This window comes from Neofelis nebulosa, chromosome 6, assembly GCF_028018385.1.
Source record: "Neofelis nebulosa isolate mNeoNeb1 chromosome 6, mNeoNeb1.pri, whole genome shotgun sequence".
In the NCBI taxonomy this organism is placed as follows: Eukaryota; Metazoa; Chordata; class Mammalia; order Carnivora; family Felidae; genus Neofelis; species Neofelis nebulosa.
The window spans coordinates 120,170,867-120,189,203 of NC_080787.1; the positions used below are offsets into that span (position 1 = coordinate 120,170,867).

General features: G+C 36.0%; 1 protein-coding gene across 3 annotated transcripts in view; it reads left to right on the forward strand.

The window, feature by feature from the left end:
- LAMA2 (laminin subunit alpha 2) overlaps positions 1 to 18,337 on the forward strand; it is a 619,529-nt gene that overhangs the window by 234,171 nt on the left and 367,021 nt on the right. For all 3 annotated transcript variants that reach the window (XM_058735217.1, XM_058735218.1, XM_058735219.1), the window contains exons 5-7: positions 9,422 to 9,601; positions 12,528 to 12,617; positions 13,977 to 14,094. In XM_058735217.1, the coding sequence (XP_058591200.1) occupies positions 9,422 to 9,601; positions 12,528 to 12,617; positions 13,977 to 14,094 (388 nt within the window). The remainder of the gene's footprint in view (positions 1 to 9,421; positions 9,602 to 12,527; positions 12,618 to 13,976; positions 14,095 to 18,337) is intronic.

The following is an 18,337-nucleotide window of genomic DNA, read 5'->3' on the forward strand; positions in this document are numbered from 1 at the left end:
GATAGAATAGTCAATGATACAGTCATATTTAAATGGTTCATTAAGACAATGTTTCCCGGTATTGAAATGTGTTAGTTAAGGAAGTTAAAGTCATACACAGTCCTTGACATTTTATATATTAAAATATTACTTTTCATGTAGCTCAGTAGTCACGAACCATGGAAGAGTAGTTTTGGTTAGGCTTGTAAACTTCTAATGATGGTGGGATATTTATTAAGGACCTTCCAAACTAAGTCAGTGCATTGTACTATGTATGAAAAAAATCTTTCTAGTTCTGTTAAGTAAGAATGTTGAGGCATCTGAAGGGAAGTACACCTTTCTACACATATACTCCATTATTTTTCTCTTCAGCAGTGGCTCAGCTTAAGTATTTTTTATTGTTGTTGATTTATCTAAATAATAGGACTACAGAGATATTCCTATGTCTTTTTAGGAACTTGAACTGTTGCAGTTCTAGTGAGATTTATTCAATTATGGTAAGCGAAATTCATGCTAAAATTCTTGATGTACATCCAATAATTGGATTTAAAAATACAGGTAAAATATGTACAAAATCAATTTAATTTTAATTTAATTTTAATATAATTTATTGTCAAAGTGGTTTCCATACAACACCCAGTACTCATCCCAAAAAGTGCCCTCCTCAATGCCCATCACCCACTTTCCCCTCTCCTCCAGCCCCATCAACCCTCAGTTTGTTCTCAGTATCCAAGCATCTCTTATGGTTTGCCTCCCTTCCTCTCTGTAGCTTTTTTTTTTCCCCTTCACCTTCCCCATGGTCTTCTGTTAAGTTTCTCCAGATGCACATATGAGTGAAAACATATGGTATCTGTCTTTCTCTGACTGATTTATTTCACTTAGCATAATACCCTCCAGTTCCATCAGTGTTGTTGCAAATGGCCAGATTTCATTCTTTCTCATTGCCAAGTAGTATTCCATTGTATATATAAACCACATCTTCTTTATCCATTTGTCAGTTGATGGACATTTAGGCTCTTTCCATAATTTGGCTATTGTTGAAAGTGCTGCTATAAACATTGGAGTGCATATGCCCTTATGCATCATCACTGCTGTATCCCTTGGGTAAATTCCTAGCAGTGCTATTGTTGGGTCATAGGGTGATTCTATTTTTAATTTTACAAAATCAATTTTAAAATGACATACATAATCCATGATTTGTAAATGAGGAAAGGGTTAGCTGGTTGGAGGTTCTATCATAGTCTCTAATATTTGGGCACAGATATTGATTTATTCTTTCAGTAAATAATTATTGAGAATCTACTATGTACTACTCACTATGTTAAGCCCTGAGACTATATTGGAAATAAGACAAAGTTCCCATTCTCATTGAACTTATAGTCTATTAACAGATACAACACAAGCAAGTAAACAGGCTGTGATAATAGGGGAGAGTCACGGGAGCTCAGAGAATTCACAAGAGGAGCTCCTACACAGGACACAGAGGTGTTCATGGTAGAAAGAATTGGCATCAGCGCTGAGACATGAATGATACATAAAGTATATCTGTACAAACGGGGAGCAGTGGGGAGACAGACAAGGTGTTTGGAAAAGGAGCCCAGAGATGAGATAGACCACAGCACAAAATGAGAAGTGAAAAATGACTCAGTGATTTGGAATATAGTAAGTAGCCAATAAATATTTTTGAATGAATGATTGGCTAAATGAATGAATGAGAAATATTGAAGTGTGAAGAGGTGGACCAGAGATAAAGCTTTGTAAGCATGTGTTTTAAGCCTTCATAGTACTTCATTTCATGGATGCACAAATGAGCAATGATTGATTTAACAAAAATAATCATTAAAATGCCAGCTATTAGTTGGAACAAATAACAAAATATGGGGAAAAGGAAACTGGAATGAGGACTTCAATAAACTGTGTTTGATATAACTAGAAAAAATGGACTGAAAAAAGGTTAAATTCATAGTATCGCATTTCCTCATTAAGGCCCTAAAGATTCTTGATAGGAAAATCTCCAGTATGAAATGTTTAGATATTTTATTAACTGGTGTTATAAATGATATATTATGTCACATTATTCTTTGTTTGGTGTATTTTTATTACCCAGGCCTTAATTTTCATATATTCATAAATGTTCACATTTTTAAGTCTTTAAAAATAATGCATTGATTTGAAAGGGTTTAACAAATTGCAATAAAAAATTTTTTGATAAGGTAAGGAAGGTCATTTCTTAATAACTATTCAGTTACATCTAACAAAACTAAACAATCCATAAAGATGATTATATATTTTAGCAAAAAAACACTTCTTCTAGAAATAAGGCACTATGTCACTGTCAATTAACCTTATTGATTGTTCTTGCAAGTCCATAGAGTTTAAGGAATCTGTTCTATAATTTTAATATAATTTATTGTTTTTTATGAACTCTTTTGTAAATAATAGTACTTCAAATTTATGGGTTGGACACTGAGATAGCCAGAATACAATTTGCATAAACAACTAACCAGGGACGTCTGGACGGTTCAGTTGGTTAAGCGTCCAACTTCAGCTCAGGTCACGTTCTCACCGCGTTTCAGTTCAAGCCCCACGTTGGGCTCTGTGCTGACAGCTCAGAGCCTGGAGCCTGCTTCGAATTTTGTGTCACCCCCTCACTCTGCCCCTCCCCCGCTTGTGCTCTACCTCTCTCTCTCTCAAGAATAAATACACATTTTTAAAAAAGAAAAGAAAAGAAAAATCTATGCAATGGGAAAGGTCCACTTTGCTCTGCTGACAACATAGGGTTGAGTAGATCTTAAGTTCACATACATGTCTCATGACTCAGAAAACATATTTATTAGTTCTTCCCAGCTGAGAATAGCCTGTTAAGTGAAACCTTGGTATAAAAGAGAATAACGTTAACTAATGTTTAACCAGTAAAAATAAATGCAGTAGACTTTGATTTAAGAAAATCATGAATCAAAGCTGTTAATTTCCTAATTTTCTCAAAATCAACTTAACTCAAAATGCTTGGGTAGACCATGATACAGGGGTTACTGACTTTAATTTCATTTTGTGCAAATATTTGCACACTCAAAGATTTACTCATCTAATATTAAGAAAATTTCATTAATTTATGAAATTGCTTTTGAGGTAGAAAGCTAGTTGAATTTGCTAAATACTTAGGATTTACTTAAGTAGCATTTATTCAGAAATTTATACTTAACACTTAAGTTTTGCTAGATGCTGTCCTACATGCTGGGGATTATTTCAGTTAAGTAAACAGATAAAAATTCCTGAACTCTTGGGATTTATGATCCAGAGAGGGGAGAGAAATAATCATTATGGTAAATAAGCAAATCATCTTCATGTTATGGTAGAAGAAAAGTACTATGGACAACATTGAAGCAGGTAGCAAGAAGAGTAAATGCCAGGATGAAATTTGCACTGTAATTAGAGAGTCACTGAGAAGACCTCATCTAAGCAAGGTTGGAAAGAGATGAGAAAGTGAGCATTGCAGTATCTGGGAAGAGAACATTCCAGGCAAGGGAACCCCAAGTACGAAGTTCCAAAGGCCAAATCCTATCTGGCATGTTCTAGCAAAGATGGCAGTCTAGCTGGAGTATTGTGAGTAGAGAAAGAGCAGGAAAGGAGTTCTTGAAGTTACTGTTTTCTTTGTCAGTGTTTTGAGGTACAAATGGCATTGGGATCATTTGAGTTCATTGTAAAGATTTTGGCTTTTATTGATGGTGAAATAGAAAGGCATTGGAAGGTTTTAAGGAAAATAATGACAGGAGTGGAACTATGTTTTCAAAGGAATTTTTAGAGAGCTCCCTGAAACAGATGCAGAGCTCAAGAGAATATGCAAGATAGTTGTTGAAGCGCCAAGCATAGAGGAGAGACTAAGAACGTTTGCTCCCATTCAGGAAATGACAACTTGGGTGCAGTCTGCTCACGATGAATATGATTATGGCACGGGGCTTGAGCTGGGAATGGGCCTCTTTTGCTGTGGCTCACCCTCTTTCGGATAGTTGCTGGCCACTTTTCACTTCTTGCATATAATCTGTTGAAGAGGACTCTCTGAAGAAATTCCTGAAGGTCATCTGGCTAACAGAAGTAAAGAAATCATGGACTAACATGCAGCATAGTGAGAGTAGGCTTTGGTGTACAGTATTTAAATTTTTTTAAACATTTATTTATTTTTGACAGAGAGAGAGAGAGAGACAGAGCATGAGCAGGGGAGGGGCAGAGAGAGAGGGAGACACAGAATCCGAAGCAGGCTCCAGGCTCCTATCTGTCAGCACAGAGCCCGATGGGAGTCGGACGCTCAACCGACCAAGCCACCCAGGCGCCCCTGGTGTACAGTATTTTAAATCATTAATATTAAACTTGCGATTTTTGTTTTCAGAAGATACAAAGAATAAGTTCATGGACACATTTACTAAAAACTTGAAGCAACCATAACAAACAAATAGCTGCTATGGTTGCAAATACATTCTAGAGTGGTGAGAGTGGTAGGAACGAGCACTGCTGGGAAGTTCCTGCGGTGCCTGAGGGGGAGTCTACACCAAGAGGGCTTTAGGGGAGGTGGTGAGAAGTGCTTGGGTGCTGGATAGATTTTGAGGGTAAAGCTAAGAAGATTGTAGACAAATTGGATGCCGGAACACAGAAAACAAAAGCAGTCAAGCGGGACTCCCAAGTTGTTGGTCCTGAGTAGCTGTAAAGCTGAAATTATTTAGTGAAGTTGGGAAGATTGAGGAATGAAGAGCAGGAGCTCAGTGTGAGATATAAGGTTGAGACACCTATTTGGGAGCCACATCAGTATATCCAGAAGGCAGTTGGATTCTGCATCCTGACCTTCAGAGGAGAGGTTAGGCCTGAAGATACAGGTGTGGGAGACTTCAGTATAGATGGTATGTATGTACATATGCACATATGTATTTTTTGCCACGGGATGTGTTTTACTTTCATTAATCATACATATAATTATACATATATTATATAGAATTATTATACAATCCTATAATTACAGATGGCATTTAAATTGGTGAGCTTTGATGGGATCATCACATGAGTAAGTGTGGATAGAAGAGCGGTGGCCAAAGACTGGGCACTGTACTACTCCAATATTAGAAAGTCAGGGAGAAGAGAAGGTAGGAAACGGTGAGGGAGATTGAGAAAGGTAGTGGGAGAGGTAGGAAGAAGACCAGGACAGTGTGGTGTCCAAAACATGGGAGTCATCAGTTGTTTTAAAAGCTGCAAACGGATCAAGTATGGTGAGGACTGAAGAGTGATCATTTGGGGGTTTCTATTGACCACCTGGAGCCAGAACCAGAACCTTTGCTCTGTGCCGGAAACACAGTGACAAATTATTGCTATATCCCCTTTTCCTAAGCTTCCCACAGCTTACCCCCTTCCTCCAAATATATGCCTTTTTTTTTCCTCACAGGACAAAATAAAAGTGATTAGGCTCATTTTTCAAAGTTATTGAAATCTTATTCTCCCTCTCTCAATTATTATATTAAGCATGATTGGATTTAAGAGGTTCCCCCGAGTCTCAGCCACCCATTTATATACAAATTCTTTGACCACAGCTATAGATAGCTAATCTCATCCAGCACCCATGGATTTTATTGCTCTATCTCCTGGGATCACCTCACTTTTAAGTTGTTGTACTTATTTCATTGGCACACTTAAAGACTAGTAATAAAAATGGGATTTTAAGGGCACCTGGGTGACACAGTCGGTTGAGTTTCCAACTCTTGATTTTGGCTCAGGTCATGATCCCAAGGTCATAGGATCAAGCCCTACGTTGGGCTCTGTGTTGAGTGTGGAGCTTGCTTAAGATTCTCTCTCTCACCATTTGCCCCCTGTCTCCTGCTTGCCCTCTCTCTCACTCTCTCTCAAATAAAAAATACGAAAGAAAATGGGATTTTAAAATATATGAAGAGAGTACTACTCATTTCAAAGTTTCTGATAATTGTTAATCATCTTTAACTATAATTCCCCCACCTATCCAGTCAGTCAATAAACTTGTATCATTGGGGAACATATTAGGATTGTAGTTCTTCCAGAAATCTAAAACAACTGTAGTAATATAAATAGAAAAAACATAATAATAAGGGACAAGTATCCATACTAGAATTGATTAATTGCTGCAAAAAACTATTTTTAAGTTATATTCTAATCATAAAGGCAAAAACACTATCAAACCACAGAGGTCTTATCCATCTGCAAAGGAGGTGTGATTTAAAGAGTATGCTTACACTAATAAGAACAGAATTAATTTAGATGGGTAGAGTATAATATTGATTTAGACATTTGGTCATAAACAAAGATATTTCTCATTTTTTTTTTAAATTTTTATTTATCTGTGCAAACTAATTTCAAAGAAGAGTATAATTTTAAAATCTAGAAAGCCGGCTGTTAATCAGGTTGATATTTTCAGTTGGAATGAATTCCTCTGACAGCATGAACATACAGTCTCCAACATGTCTGTAATGGAAATCATTTCAGAAGATACCAGACTGCCACAGGCTTCCCACGGCCTCGCAGCAAGACAGCGGTGGTCTTAAGGACTGACACTTTTCATCTTTTTGAAGATAGACACCCTCCAGTTGTCGCCCCACAGGAGATCAGGAAGTATGCTAAGCTTTCCAGTGGACTTGGAATTACACAGCAAAGTGCCAGTGGAAATATCCTATCTAATATTATGATTTATTTTGAAGGAGAGTGGGAAAAAAAATGATAGAAGGAAGCTGCACACAACATGGCCAAACAGCTGGCTGGTTTTATGTCCCAGAAACAGCTTGGGACTAACTATACTCACAAGATCTCTTGGCAGAGTGGCGTGATGAAAATACCGAAGCTGTGAGGAGAAATGTTCTTTTGCTGAATCCTTTATGTTGCTATCATATGGTTTATTAACCTAAATGAGAGCATGTGCACCATTTTTTAAAGTTCCTGTATGTTTAAATGAGGAACTGACTGATTCCATATACAGTACAAATATGGTTCCCATAGCATTAACACCAAATAAAATTTAATAATTTTAATCCTGGACATGTGGTGATTTTCTCTTTTATTTCAAGGAGCACTTTTAGAAGCAATGAAAAGAGTTTGATAAGATACAAATTTAAGCATGAATTCAAGGGCACTGGTGATTTTTTGGATGCCAGAATCTCTAAGGGTAACTAATTTTCATTGCTTCATGTGTCTATTTATTCATTCTTTACACTTAATTGATAACACTCATAAGTCACACAGACAACTTAATTTTAAACGTATTGCTGGCTCACCTGCTAGGTGCCAGAACTGTGGAATATACAAGACCTACTTAAATCTTTTAGAATTTCCTACATTAGAGGGATAGTATTCAGTATTTTGAGATTCAGTGTTTTAGAAGATTTTGCATTCTATCAGCCTCAAATGTGTTGATTCAGTGAATTTATTCTCTACTAAGTATCGAAGGTAGACTCAAATAGCTAGGACATTTCATATTTTTCTCATGAGCCATTTTGAATTTATTCTTTGTGGCATCAGAATTAGTTTCTCATCCAGAGTTTGCTATATTTATTTTTCTAGTGATTCGGTAGTTTATTGGCAGTCAGTTTGTAAAAGCTCTCGGGGATTATCTAAATGCAGGATGTTAGGAATGGAAACATATCATTGCCTCTCCTGTCAAAAAAACATAATTAACACACATGATTTATCATCTTGCAAAAGTGGATGAAAATTCCTGTGGGTGACCCCAAGTCACAGTTTCCCAGTGTATGTACAGACTGTTGTGTTCTGGGACAACCCTCAGACCAGCACAGACTCTTCTCACTTCCCAGTCTTCTTAGCCTCCTGTGTATGTGTGTGTATGTGTGTGTGCATGTGTGTGTGTGTGTGTGTGCATGTGTGTGTGTGTGTTTTCTGTCCAAAACCTATGAGTCAATTTCAAGTTTCTTGAATAATTTCTATTTGATTTATTGTATAGGGAATAATAATGCATTTACAAAGTACAGAAAACGTAAAGTACTGTACTTCTTGAGTATATTGAGAGTTTCTTCATTTCTTTGTATGGTGCACATAATTCATTATATAGATGCAGAACTTATTTAACCAGTCGTACATTATCGATGGTAATTAGATTGTTTGCAGTCTTTTGCTATTACAATAAAATGCCATATACATATATATATGTAATATATGTAGGATATTTTCCCATAAGTGGAATTTCTAGGTCAAAACTCTAGGCTTTTGTAGTGTTGATAGTTATTCCTGAATTCACCTTCATAGTGGTCTGTGCCATTTACACTCACACCTGTAAGTGTTTGAGAATGCCTGTATCTCTTTAGTCTTGCCATCAGAGAGTATTAAACGTATTTTTAGGTTTCAACAACATGAAAAAATTGGAAAAGTTTTTTGTTGTGTTTTAAATTAGCTGCTGTTATTATGAGTGAAGTTCATTGACTTATCGAAAGCTTAACAGCCAGTAATATTTCCTTTTCTTGGAATAGTCCTTTACATCTTTTGGGTTTTTGTGTTAGTTGTTGATCTTTCTTTCTTGCTGATTTACAGAAGCTCTTCAGATATTAGGGAAATCATTTTTTTATCTGTAATAGGAGTACTTTTGGTTTTGTCAGTTTTCCCTCATTAGAATTCTCTATCCCGAGATCCCTGTGAGAGAATGTGGGCTTTGTGCACCTTTAGAAGGTATTCTTTGCTAATTTCTCCAATTTTTATATGACTAGATTTTGTTTTTTCTGGTGTCAATTGTGCTAATTGTTTTCCTAAAAAATTTACTGTTCCATCCAGGTTTTAATGTATTTTCATAGAGTGTATTTTTCATAGACTATGTTAAATCTTTGGTAATTTTTTCTCTGTCTGATCTATCAATTTCTAAAAAAAAAATAACAAAAAAACAACCTATTGAAATCTCTCACTGTGACTGTAGATTTGTCTAGTTTCCTTGTAATGTGTCGATTTTCACTGTATATATTTTAAGGCTATATAATTAGATAGTTTCAATTTTAGAATTACTTTAAGTTCCTGATGGGTTCCTGTTTTATCTGATATTTTGTAACTTTTTTTTAAATCAAGTTTTCTGGTTTCCTACTATATACCAGATTCTGAAATAATTTTAGCACATAATAAGTTTCAGAAAAAAATGATCGACTTAAGATTTTATGGAAATCCTAGGAAAATCAAGTAGATGCCATGCCTTGGAACAAAAGAAAATGGGGAATCACAGTATATAGAGAACACTTAAAATATAAACAAATGAATTGCTTATACAAGTATTAAAAGGTCCGTAAACTTCCTCAATTACTTTACTAGATTCCAGGGAGTAAGTATGAACCTGTGTCTGCCTAATTGATAGAAGTGAAGCTTAATTTTATTCTTCTGAGAAAAATCAGAGAAAGCCAGATATTTTATTTTTGGTAACTTTCCTTGTTAAATCATTTCCCATATTGTGTAGATACACATCTCTTTGATCAATGGGAGACCAAGTGCCGATGACCCTTCTCCTGAACTGCTGGAATTCACCTCCGCTCGCTATATTCGCCTGAGATTTCAGAGAATCCGCACCCTGAATGCCGACTTGATGATGTTTGCTCACAAAGACCCAAGAGAAATTGACCCGATTGTCACACGAAGAGTAAGTTATGAGGAATCATATTGCAGCCTGTAAATGATATTTTTTACTGTTAATCAATTAATTTTTAAATAATTTAACAAGATATCTTTAATATTGATTTGTAGGAGTGGTTTGTTGCTAGACTAAAATTCAGCATAACCATCCTTGGTTCAAATCCAAACTCTGTCACTTATTAGATATGTAACATTTATCAAACTCTTAACATTTTTAACCTTTCATTTCCTCATTTGTAAAATGGAGATTATAATACCTAGTTCGTAATCTGATTTTCGAAGACTAAATTAGTTTTGTCATTTTAGGTATCTGTTCTACTATTATAATTGGCCCTGGGGAACTATTGTAGGAAGTGCAGTGGCTTTGAAACATTTTTGGCCACAACCCACACTAAGAACTAAATTTTATATCACAACTCAGTCCGCACACATGCACATGCACATACACATTACAATATATCTGACATTTTAATGTGAATAGAATTAGCTGGTGGTATTATGGAAATGCAGATTCTGATTCAGTAGGTCTAGGGCAGAGTTGAGAAAGAATAATTCTAGCAAGTTCTTAGGTGATGTGAGTGTTGCTGTTCTGTGGACCATTTTGCCCATTCAAATAATTTAACTTTATGTTTCATTGAGTCACAAGCTATAGTTTAAAAAAACACTACTGTAGGGGAAAACAGATTGTTTACACTGTTTTATTTTCTTTTATAAACAGAACATCAGAAAAAAAAACAACAACAGAAATGACGGCATCCCTTTTAATAGCTCTTTGAAAACAGGAGCTCACAGAAAAGCTGTTTTCCAGTGTTAAGCTGGAATGTGTGGATTATGACATACGTGATCAGTCCAGATCCTATGAGTAATAATTGTGTTTCCTCCTACCTACTCCTTACCACATTCACTGGTTTATGTCGCACTCCTTATAGGTGGCTACACAACTAGGACATTATTACCAATTCAGCTGTAAGTCCATAAAGAAAATCCATGCTCACAGAATATCTACTACATGACTGGAGGTGAAGGTGGAAATAGGATTGTAGAGGGAAAGTAAGATGGTAAGACACAGCACTTAGTTCTAGAATGATGCACTTAGTTCTAAAAGGCCTGACTATTGCCACAAGTTACAAATTGCTGAACCAGCACACTAAATATTGAACGGCAGCACTTTTCACAGTTCATGAATACCCCTCATATATATTTTCTTCTCATTACTTAACTTACACCTCACCACTCCATCATCACAGAAATAACTTTTAAAGTTTGATTATCCCCATACAACACATGTTGGATGTTTTAGTGCCCTGTACTTTCTAAACCTGAGACAATTTTCCCTTGCATAATATTGCAGCATATTGTAAATTATCTTATGCAGAAGTAATCATTATTTTTCTGCAATGTGTAGATTCTTTGCTTGTTTAAAAAATCATGTTTAATTATAATTTTGGCACGACTTGAAAATATACAGTGAGGAAGACTGAGTAATTCTGAAGTGAAATTTAATCTTTTCCGACAGTATATCTAACAGAGAAAAAAAATCAATGTAAATAAATATGTTCCTTTTATCATCTTTTGCAGAAGGCAGAGTGGGGGTTGGGAGGCACATCTATTATTTATAACTTCATTGTGCAAGAGCCTTTAAAATAGTGCAGTAAAATGCAACAGATAAATAAGCCCTTTGAAAGTACTCAAGTTCAGTAAACACTACATATAAATTTAAATATATAAAAATAGGATATTGAATTTCAGCTCCTCTTCATGACTCAAAAGTGAAGCACTATGCGTTTATATTTAAAAACAGATTTCTTAGTTTTAAAAGCATCTACAAAAGTACTGTATCAGCTTTCTGAGCAAATATCCCTGTTCATATCTGTATTATTAAGTGATGAAGTTAGTGAGAAGCAGACTTTTACATTACCTAAACTTCTAGCAAGTTTTATTTCAAGGTCAAGGTGTAGGTATATGAAGTAATAGAAGTAACAAAAATATTATAAAGATACTCTATGTAAACAACAAAAACAAAGAGAAAAAGAAAAAAGAAGTAAATGGAAAAATGGAATTTGTAGTTAGGAAACTCAGATTTGTGTTTACCTACTTATTCTTGCTGGGTTCTTTTAATGTGAATGATTGGAATAGTAGGACTATCTACCACTGAGATAGTTACGTAGATTCTATAGGATAATGTGAAATACTCTCACAATTATGAAATGTTATATGCATATTAGTTAAAAATTTTAAATAGCCTAGAACTATAGTTATAAATTATCTTTAAAAATAGCCAGGTAAATTAAAACAATTAAAAACATAGACCTATATTAATTTCAGATAAGAAAGTAATCACATGGACGTTTTAACATAATAATGAAAAAAGCAAATGTTGCACTCATAGAAATTACTCCTTAAAGTTTGTTAAATCAATCCTGTAGTTCATTACCTTCTATTTCATCTTAATGTGGTTAAGACATATTTTGTTCTGAGCATGATTTCCTCTAAGTATGTTGAGTTTCTTCAAATCCGTCAAGTAAAACAGTCCACATGTGACTAATGATCACCGAGTTTCCTATTATGGCAATAAGGGAGATTTTCTTTCACAAAACTACATAAACCCATTTTTATGAGGAATTATTGTAATTACCACCTCCCCCAAACCCTGGCATAACAACTTGCTGTCAAATAATAAATACTCCAGCATAGACTTTGTATGTCTGTGGGAAAGAAATTTTTAAAATGGTCACCAAACATAAATGAGAGGCATTCTTTCTCTGGGTTATGATAACAGTTACTTGATACCTTTTGTGAGCCCTCTGTCCTTCTCTCTTGCTTCCAACGAAAGATAAAAGCAGAAAGTCAAGTTTTTAAGTGAATGTTCCCTTTTGTTACTTACACCTTGCAGTCAGCTTAACAGGATTTCTCCCTGGATTGCTTTTTTGCAGTATTACTACTCGGTCAAGGATATTTCGGTCGGAGGGATGTGCATCTGCTACGGTCATGCCAGGGCTTGTCCACTTGATCCAGTGACAAATGTATGTATATTTATAGGATGCTTAGCAAAATGAAACTCTCAACTGTAAAATGCTTCATGAGACACTTTGCCGATAGGGAAATGTGAATGGGAGTCAGGTCCCCACTTAGGCGGTGTAACAGAGAGTCATGCCAGGGTGAAATCGAGCCGGCAGTTAGGATGATAGACTTTGAAGTCAGCCATCACAGTATCAAAAAACAGATTAGTTTTTTTTCCCAAAAAGTCTCCAAAACTGGTCTATTTTGAAACCTCTCTAGCTATGACAGCCTGCTGTATGATTTAGATTTAAAGAACGCCTGCCATCAATCAACCAGACCATTTCTTTTAAAGGTTTTCATCAAAAAATTAATGCAAACATGAAAACTGTGCATGGAAGTAAATATGAATGGCCGTGGAACAGGGGGCTAAGGTGGGGCAGGAGCAATACAGAGAGGGATTGAAGAACGTATTCAAGAGTGTGATGGAACTGCCAAGTCAGAAAATGCTAGAATGATCTTGGCTTGGATTTTTCATTAATGCCAATGTATTAAGTAAGTACAACCTCAAAAGATGAATGAACATCTATTTTTCTCGGCCATAAGCTGGCGAAAGGCAAAATCATCTATTATATATTATATGGAAGAAACATATAGAGTAGTAAGATCAGTGAACATAGTTACCTATGTATAGTTTTTTTTTTTTTCTTCTAAAACTGTAATACAAATGGTATTTCTCTCAAAGCTGGTTTTCTACTGCATCATAGTGTTACTTGCTAGGGAAGGTTCAAATGCCCTGGCATATTTTTCTGGCAAGGTTGTGGTACGGCTTTTCTGCAGGTGTGGGTGTTGTCAATCATGTGAACTGATGAGCAGTGTTTCCCAAGCTGTGTGAGCCCACAAGGCAGCCTTACAGGACCAGTTCCACATGATGAATTGAGACTGTACTCAGAACACACACAGGAAGGAGATTCAGTCCTGGGACATTAGATTTCTATGATGCCCTTTGATGCCTATGAACCTATTCTCCTCTTCCCACACCCCCAAATGTTAACAGTACTTTGCATCTCAAACCAGAAAACCTACAGATCTCAGGAATCATAGAAGGGGTTTTAGTCTTCAAGACCATTCTCAATTGGGCCTCTCTGCTCTCTTCTAAACCTGAGCCCAGTGATTCCAGTACTAGCCTGAACCTCCTTAGGCTGGTGTTGATCAAATATATCCACTCCCAAGTCTGGCACCTCTTTCCAGACTGACATGAGTTTCACATTTTGGTACATGGTCTCAAAGTTTTCTTTTCTCTTCTTTCTATCTTTTGGGAAAAACCCTTCATTTATGGCTCTCAAAATTATTAAAATTATGCTTTGCCCCCAATTTCTGACCAGAAATCCCGCTGTGAATGTGAGCATAATACATGTGGGGATAGCTGTGATCAGTGCTGTCCAGGATTCCATCAGAAACCTTGGAGAGCTGGCACTTTTCTGACTAAAACTGAATGCGAAGGTATGTTCCTGAGAATTCAGCAATTTATGTGGTTCTTCCTTTTCTGGTATGCAGGTAATATAAACATGTGGTGATTTTAGGTAAGTGCCTGTTTCCAGTTTAGATATTTTATCTAGGGCAATAGCTGGTAGGCTCCTTTACCCTGCTGTTTTAGTTCCTCAGTTTTTGTTTGTTTGTTTGTTTGTTTTAATTTGACGAAACTTACCAAATGCCTATGACTTTACCACTGTGTGGACATAACGAGAAATAGATAAAAGCATAGTAAAAGCATAGTGTACACTTACCATCATCAGGATAGATCTCTAGCTTATCCACACACATATACACACCCCTCCATGACTGACCTTGAACAATGTGGAGGTTAGGAAGCTGACACCCCACACAACCAAAAATTTTTGTATAACTGAATCTCCAGAATCTTAATCATGAATAGCCTACTTGATCAGAAACCTTACCAATAACACAATTAACACATATTTGGTATGGTATATGTATTATATACTCCATTCTTACAATATTATCTAACCTGTTCTTAATTTTTTTTTTTGTATTTCTAGGCTATATGGCTCATTTGTGAATATTTTCAAATTTTCACACATTTCCAAAAAAAAATTCCAATATATTTAACTGAAAAAAATACACATATAAGTAGACCCGTGCAGTTCAAATCCATATTGTTCAAGGGTCCACTATGTACACACACACACACACACACACACACATACATACACACATACACATGCACACACGCAAACACACACACACACACACACACTCCTCAAAATGCAAATAAGCATTCAGCAAAACCTACAGTCTATGGGGAGTAGTTTTCTAAATGTGTTTATATGTTTACAAAATGATTCTGGAACCAGTATAGCTCCAGCTTTTTCTGCCTTCTTCCTTTGTAGCTCCCCGCCCTAATAAATAGCTTTTGAATACCAATCATCTAGTAAATGGAGAAAAACCAAAGGGGAGAGATTATACCTTACTGGTTAGACCTATATTATTACCTAAAAAACAAAACAAAACAAAACAAAACCACTCTGGTTCATTAGTTACACCTCTTAAAGGGTGATGTTTGGGTGCAGTAGCTGGGAAGAATATGAGAATAAAATGTAACAGAGAAGACAAGGAAACAAATTCATAGAAATAGAATATTTATTTTAATAGTAATAATAAATATTTTAAATGTATGGTTTCTCATTAATAACAGTATAAAATACTAGAATTAGAAATGGCACCAGTGATAATCATTAGCATAAACTATGCTGTAGCAATTATGGGACACTGACAACCAAGAAAAAAGCCAGTAATGAAAAATAGTAAAACTGGCTGTGCAAACATGTGTCAACAAATATTCATTAATACCTTAATATTATCACTTTTGAAGGTAACCCATATGTCTAGGTTTTATTCAGAAGGGAAATACCCAAGAACTGTAACACATGACTTTTAGCCTAATACTGCCAACTGGCCCGTGACACGGATGCTAGAGAAACCTGTGTTTCTGGAAATCTGCACAGGCCAAGATGGGACCTAAAAACAAAGACTTGTGCTGAGCTATAAATCTAAACCATCCATGAAGCCCAATTCAATTGAATTCAAATATTAATATCTTAGCCCTAATCACATGTTTTCAGTTCCATAGGTATACAACGTCCCCCAAACAGGCTTGGTAGACCTTTGAGCCAATACCAACTTTGTATTTTTATAGAAAAAAAACTTTATCATAATGTATCATGTATCAGACATAGTAGGTCCTTAAAACTATTGAATCATAGTAAACTTTAATCATAAAATTCCCTAACCATAAAATTTTAAGATTCTGCATATACTATCCATGTCGAGTCCCTCCATTTTCTGTACTCGCCTTTTTTTGCATTTTGATTTGTGTTGCCCTGCTTGTGAAGATATTTTGGTTTAGAAATCACCCATCTTTACTGAATTATATCTGCAGAAACGTGCCACCACCACTCACTGTGGTAAAAGGGGCATCCTGTGGCCCAGCCATTGTTTACTTCATGTATCTCCTCCCCCATTCCTTGACAATACCTCGGATTCTCCACATCTTCTCCCAGTAAGAGCAGACATTCATCCCTAAGAGTGAATTTAAGTGAAATACCACTCATAGTCTCAAACTTCTTTAAATTTAATCATGTTCCTCTTCTGTTGGTGGAATAGAAGCAATCACAAGAAGGGATAGCATGGGAGAGGGTTTCTTCCTGTTGCCCCTGACATTCTCTTGCACAGTTGTAACTACATAATGTTAGATGGTTCTGTAAAATCCTTTACCCCTCCCCACTTGTGTATACATGTTTAAACAAGAAAACAAAAAGTGTAGCTTAAATTTGGTAGCAGCAGGGATGGACAAAGCAACACCAAAGCAGATTGCCACTTGTTACATTTTTTAAATAGTGGCTGTCTGAAACAATAACCTTTTTCTTGTGGGACAGATGGGAGGTGGTATTTCCAAGCTTAAAGAAATGTTTCTCTTTTTTCCCCACAAATTAACAATAGGAGTCCAAATCACAAAACCTCGCACAGATACTGTGTTTTTGGTAATGTGTGCGTTCCTAAAAGCTGATATGAAAAATTTTCTTTTCCAAGTTGAACCGTGCTCCAATCACCTTAATATGCAGAAAAATCCTTCGGTAACATGACAAATCCTTCTAAAAGATGAATAATTACCTACTAATTCATTCGAGTTTGATTTGGATTTTCATCAATCTGGCTCATTTGAAGCAGGATATATCTTTAGAGAGCAAAGAATATTTCTTCCATTGCTAAGCCTGTACTAAAGACTGTTTCCATCACGTGTCTTGGATGTTCTGTGAAATAGCAAACTGCTGATCGCAGAGTGAAAAATTGCTCTTTGTGAGTAGGTACTATCCACATTCTCTGAGGCTATAAATGGGGAGCTGCACAGGTGGGGGGCCATTTAAACAGCAACCAGGGCTGTAGGCAGAGGGCCCTTGCTGCATGGCATGTGAAAAGAAGGACTCCCAAACATCAGTGTTTTACCTACACTGGCTCATGTTTATAAATGCTAAATCTAAATGACGTGAGAATCGATTTCCATTCCTCCATATTTCCCTCTACTTACACTGGAAGCAGAATCTTGACCGTTTCTTCCAATATATTGTTACAACAGGATTTGTAAGAATTCTTGTGTATTGTCTGAAAGATATAAAACTGCTTATAATGCCTAGTGATTTATATTTATGACTATAGTTTCCCTATAATAAAGTTTGAAAACTGTCCATCAGTATGGCAAGAAAACTCTGTTCTAAATCAAGAGTCAACAGACTGGGGAAGGTATTTGCTACAAACATGACAAGGATATAATATTCTTACCATATTAAGGCAGCTTCTATAGAATAAGAAAGAAGAAAATTCAATACAGCGGTTAAAAATGGGCAACGATTAGAACAGGGATTCCTCAGGAAAAGAAGAGACTTATAACCCTACAGAGGTTATCCCACTTATTCATAATTAAAGAAGTACCAATTAAAACAATGAAAATACTCTTTTTAACTCATCAAAGTGTTCATTTATTCGCTCAACAAATACTCAAATGTTTACTATGTCCAGGAACTGACCTAAGAGGGTTGATTGTACGTAGTGTTGGTAAGGCTATGGTTAAACTGTTTATCATGTATGTTAAACAGAGAGTAATTTGGCAGCATTTTTGGAGGGACATTTTTCAAGTTAATTGAAGTTAAAATTGGCCTAGAAAGATACTTGTAGGCACTTAGTCTATAGATGTAGCCACTTGGCCATACAGAGAACATCATGATTCTGTCATTAGTACACAATTGCTACTGCTACTAACATTTATGCAGCTGAGTATTTCCTATGGCTCAGGCATTCCAACAGGTGTTTTGCTTTATCACAACAACCCTAAGAGGGAAGCACTAAAATAACACCAAGATTTCAATTTTCTCTTCAGAGTCACTCAACTGGCAAATGGGAAGCAGTCTGACACAAGAACCCCCCACTTCTCCCTGACTTCTTTGTTCTCCCAGGATGTACTCAGTGTTACTTATCACAGAGAAATCTGGAAACAGTGTAACTGCCCATTAATAGGGATCTGATAAGCATCCCATTCAAGAAGTATCCTGTGCAGCCTTGGGGAAAACATGCTAATAGAGAAAGAGCTATGGTATTTAATGTTAGTAAAATTTGGAAATAGTTCAGAACAGTATATAAATGTTTCCCATGTGGAAAAAAATTAAAGGATTGA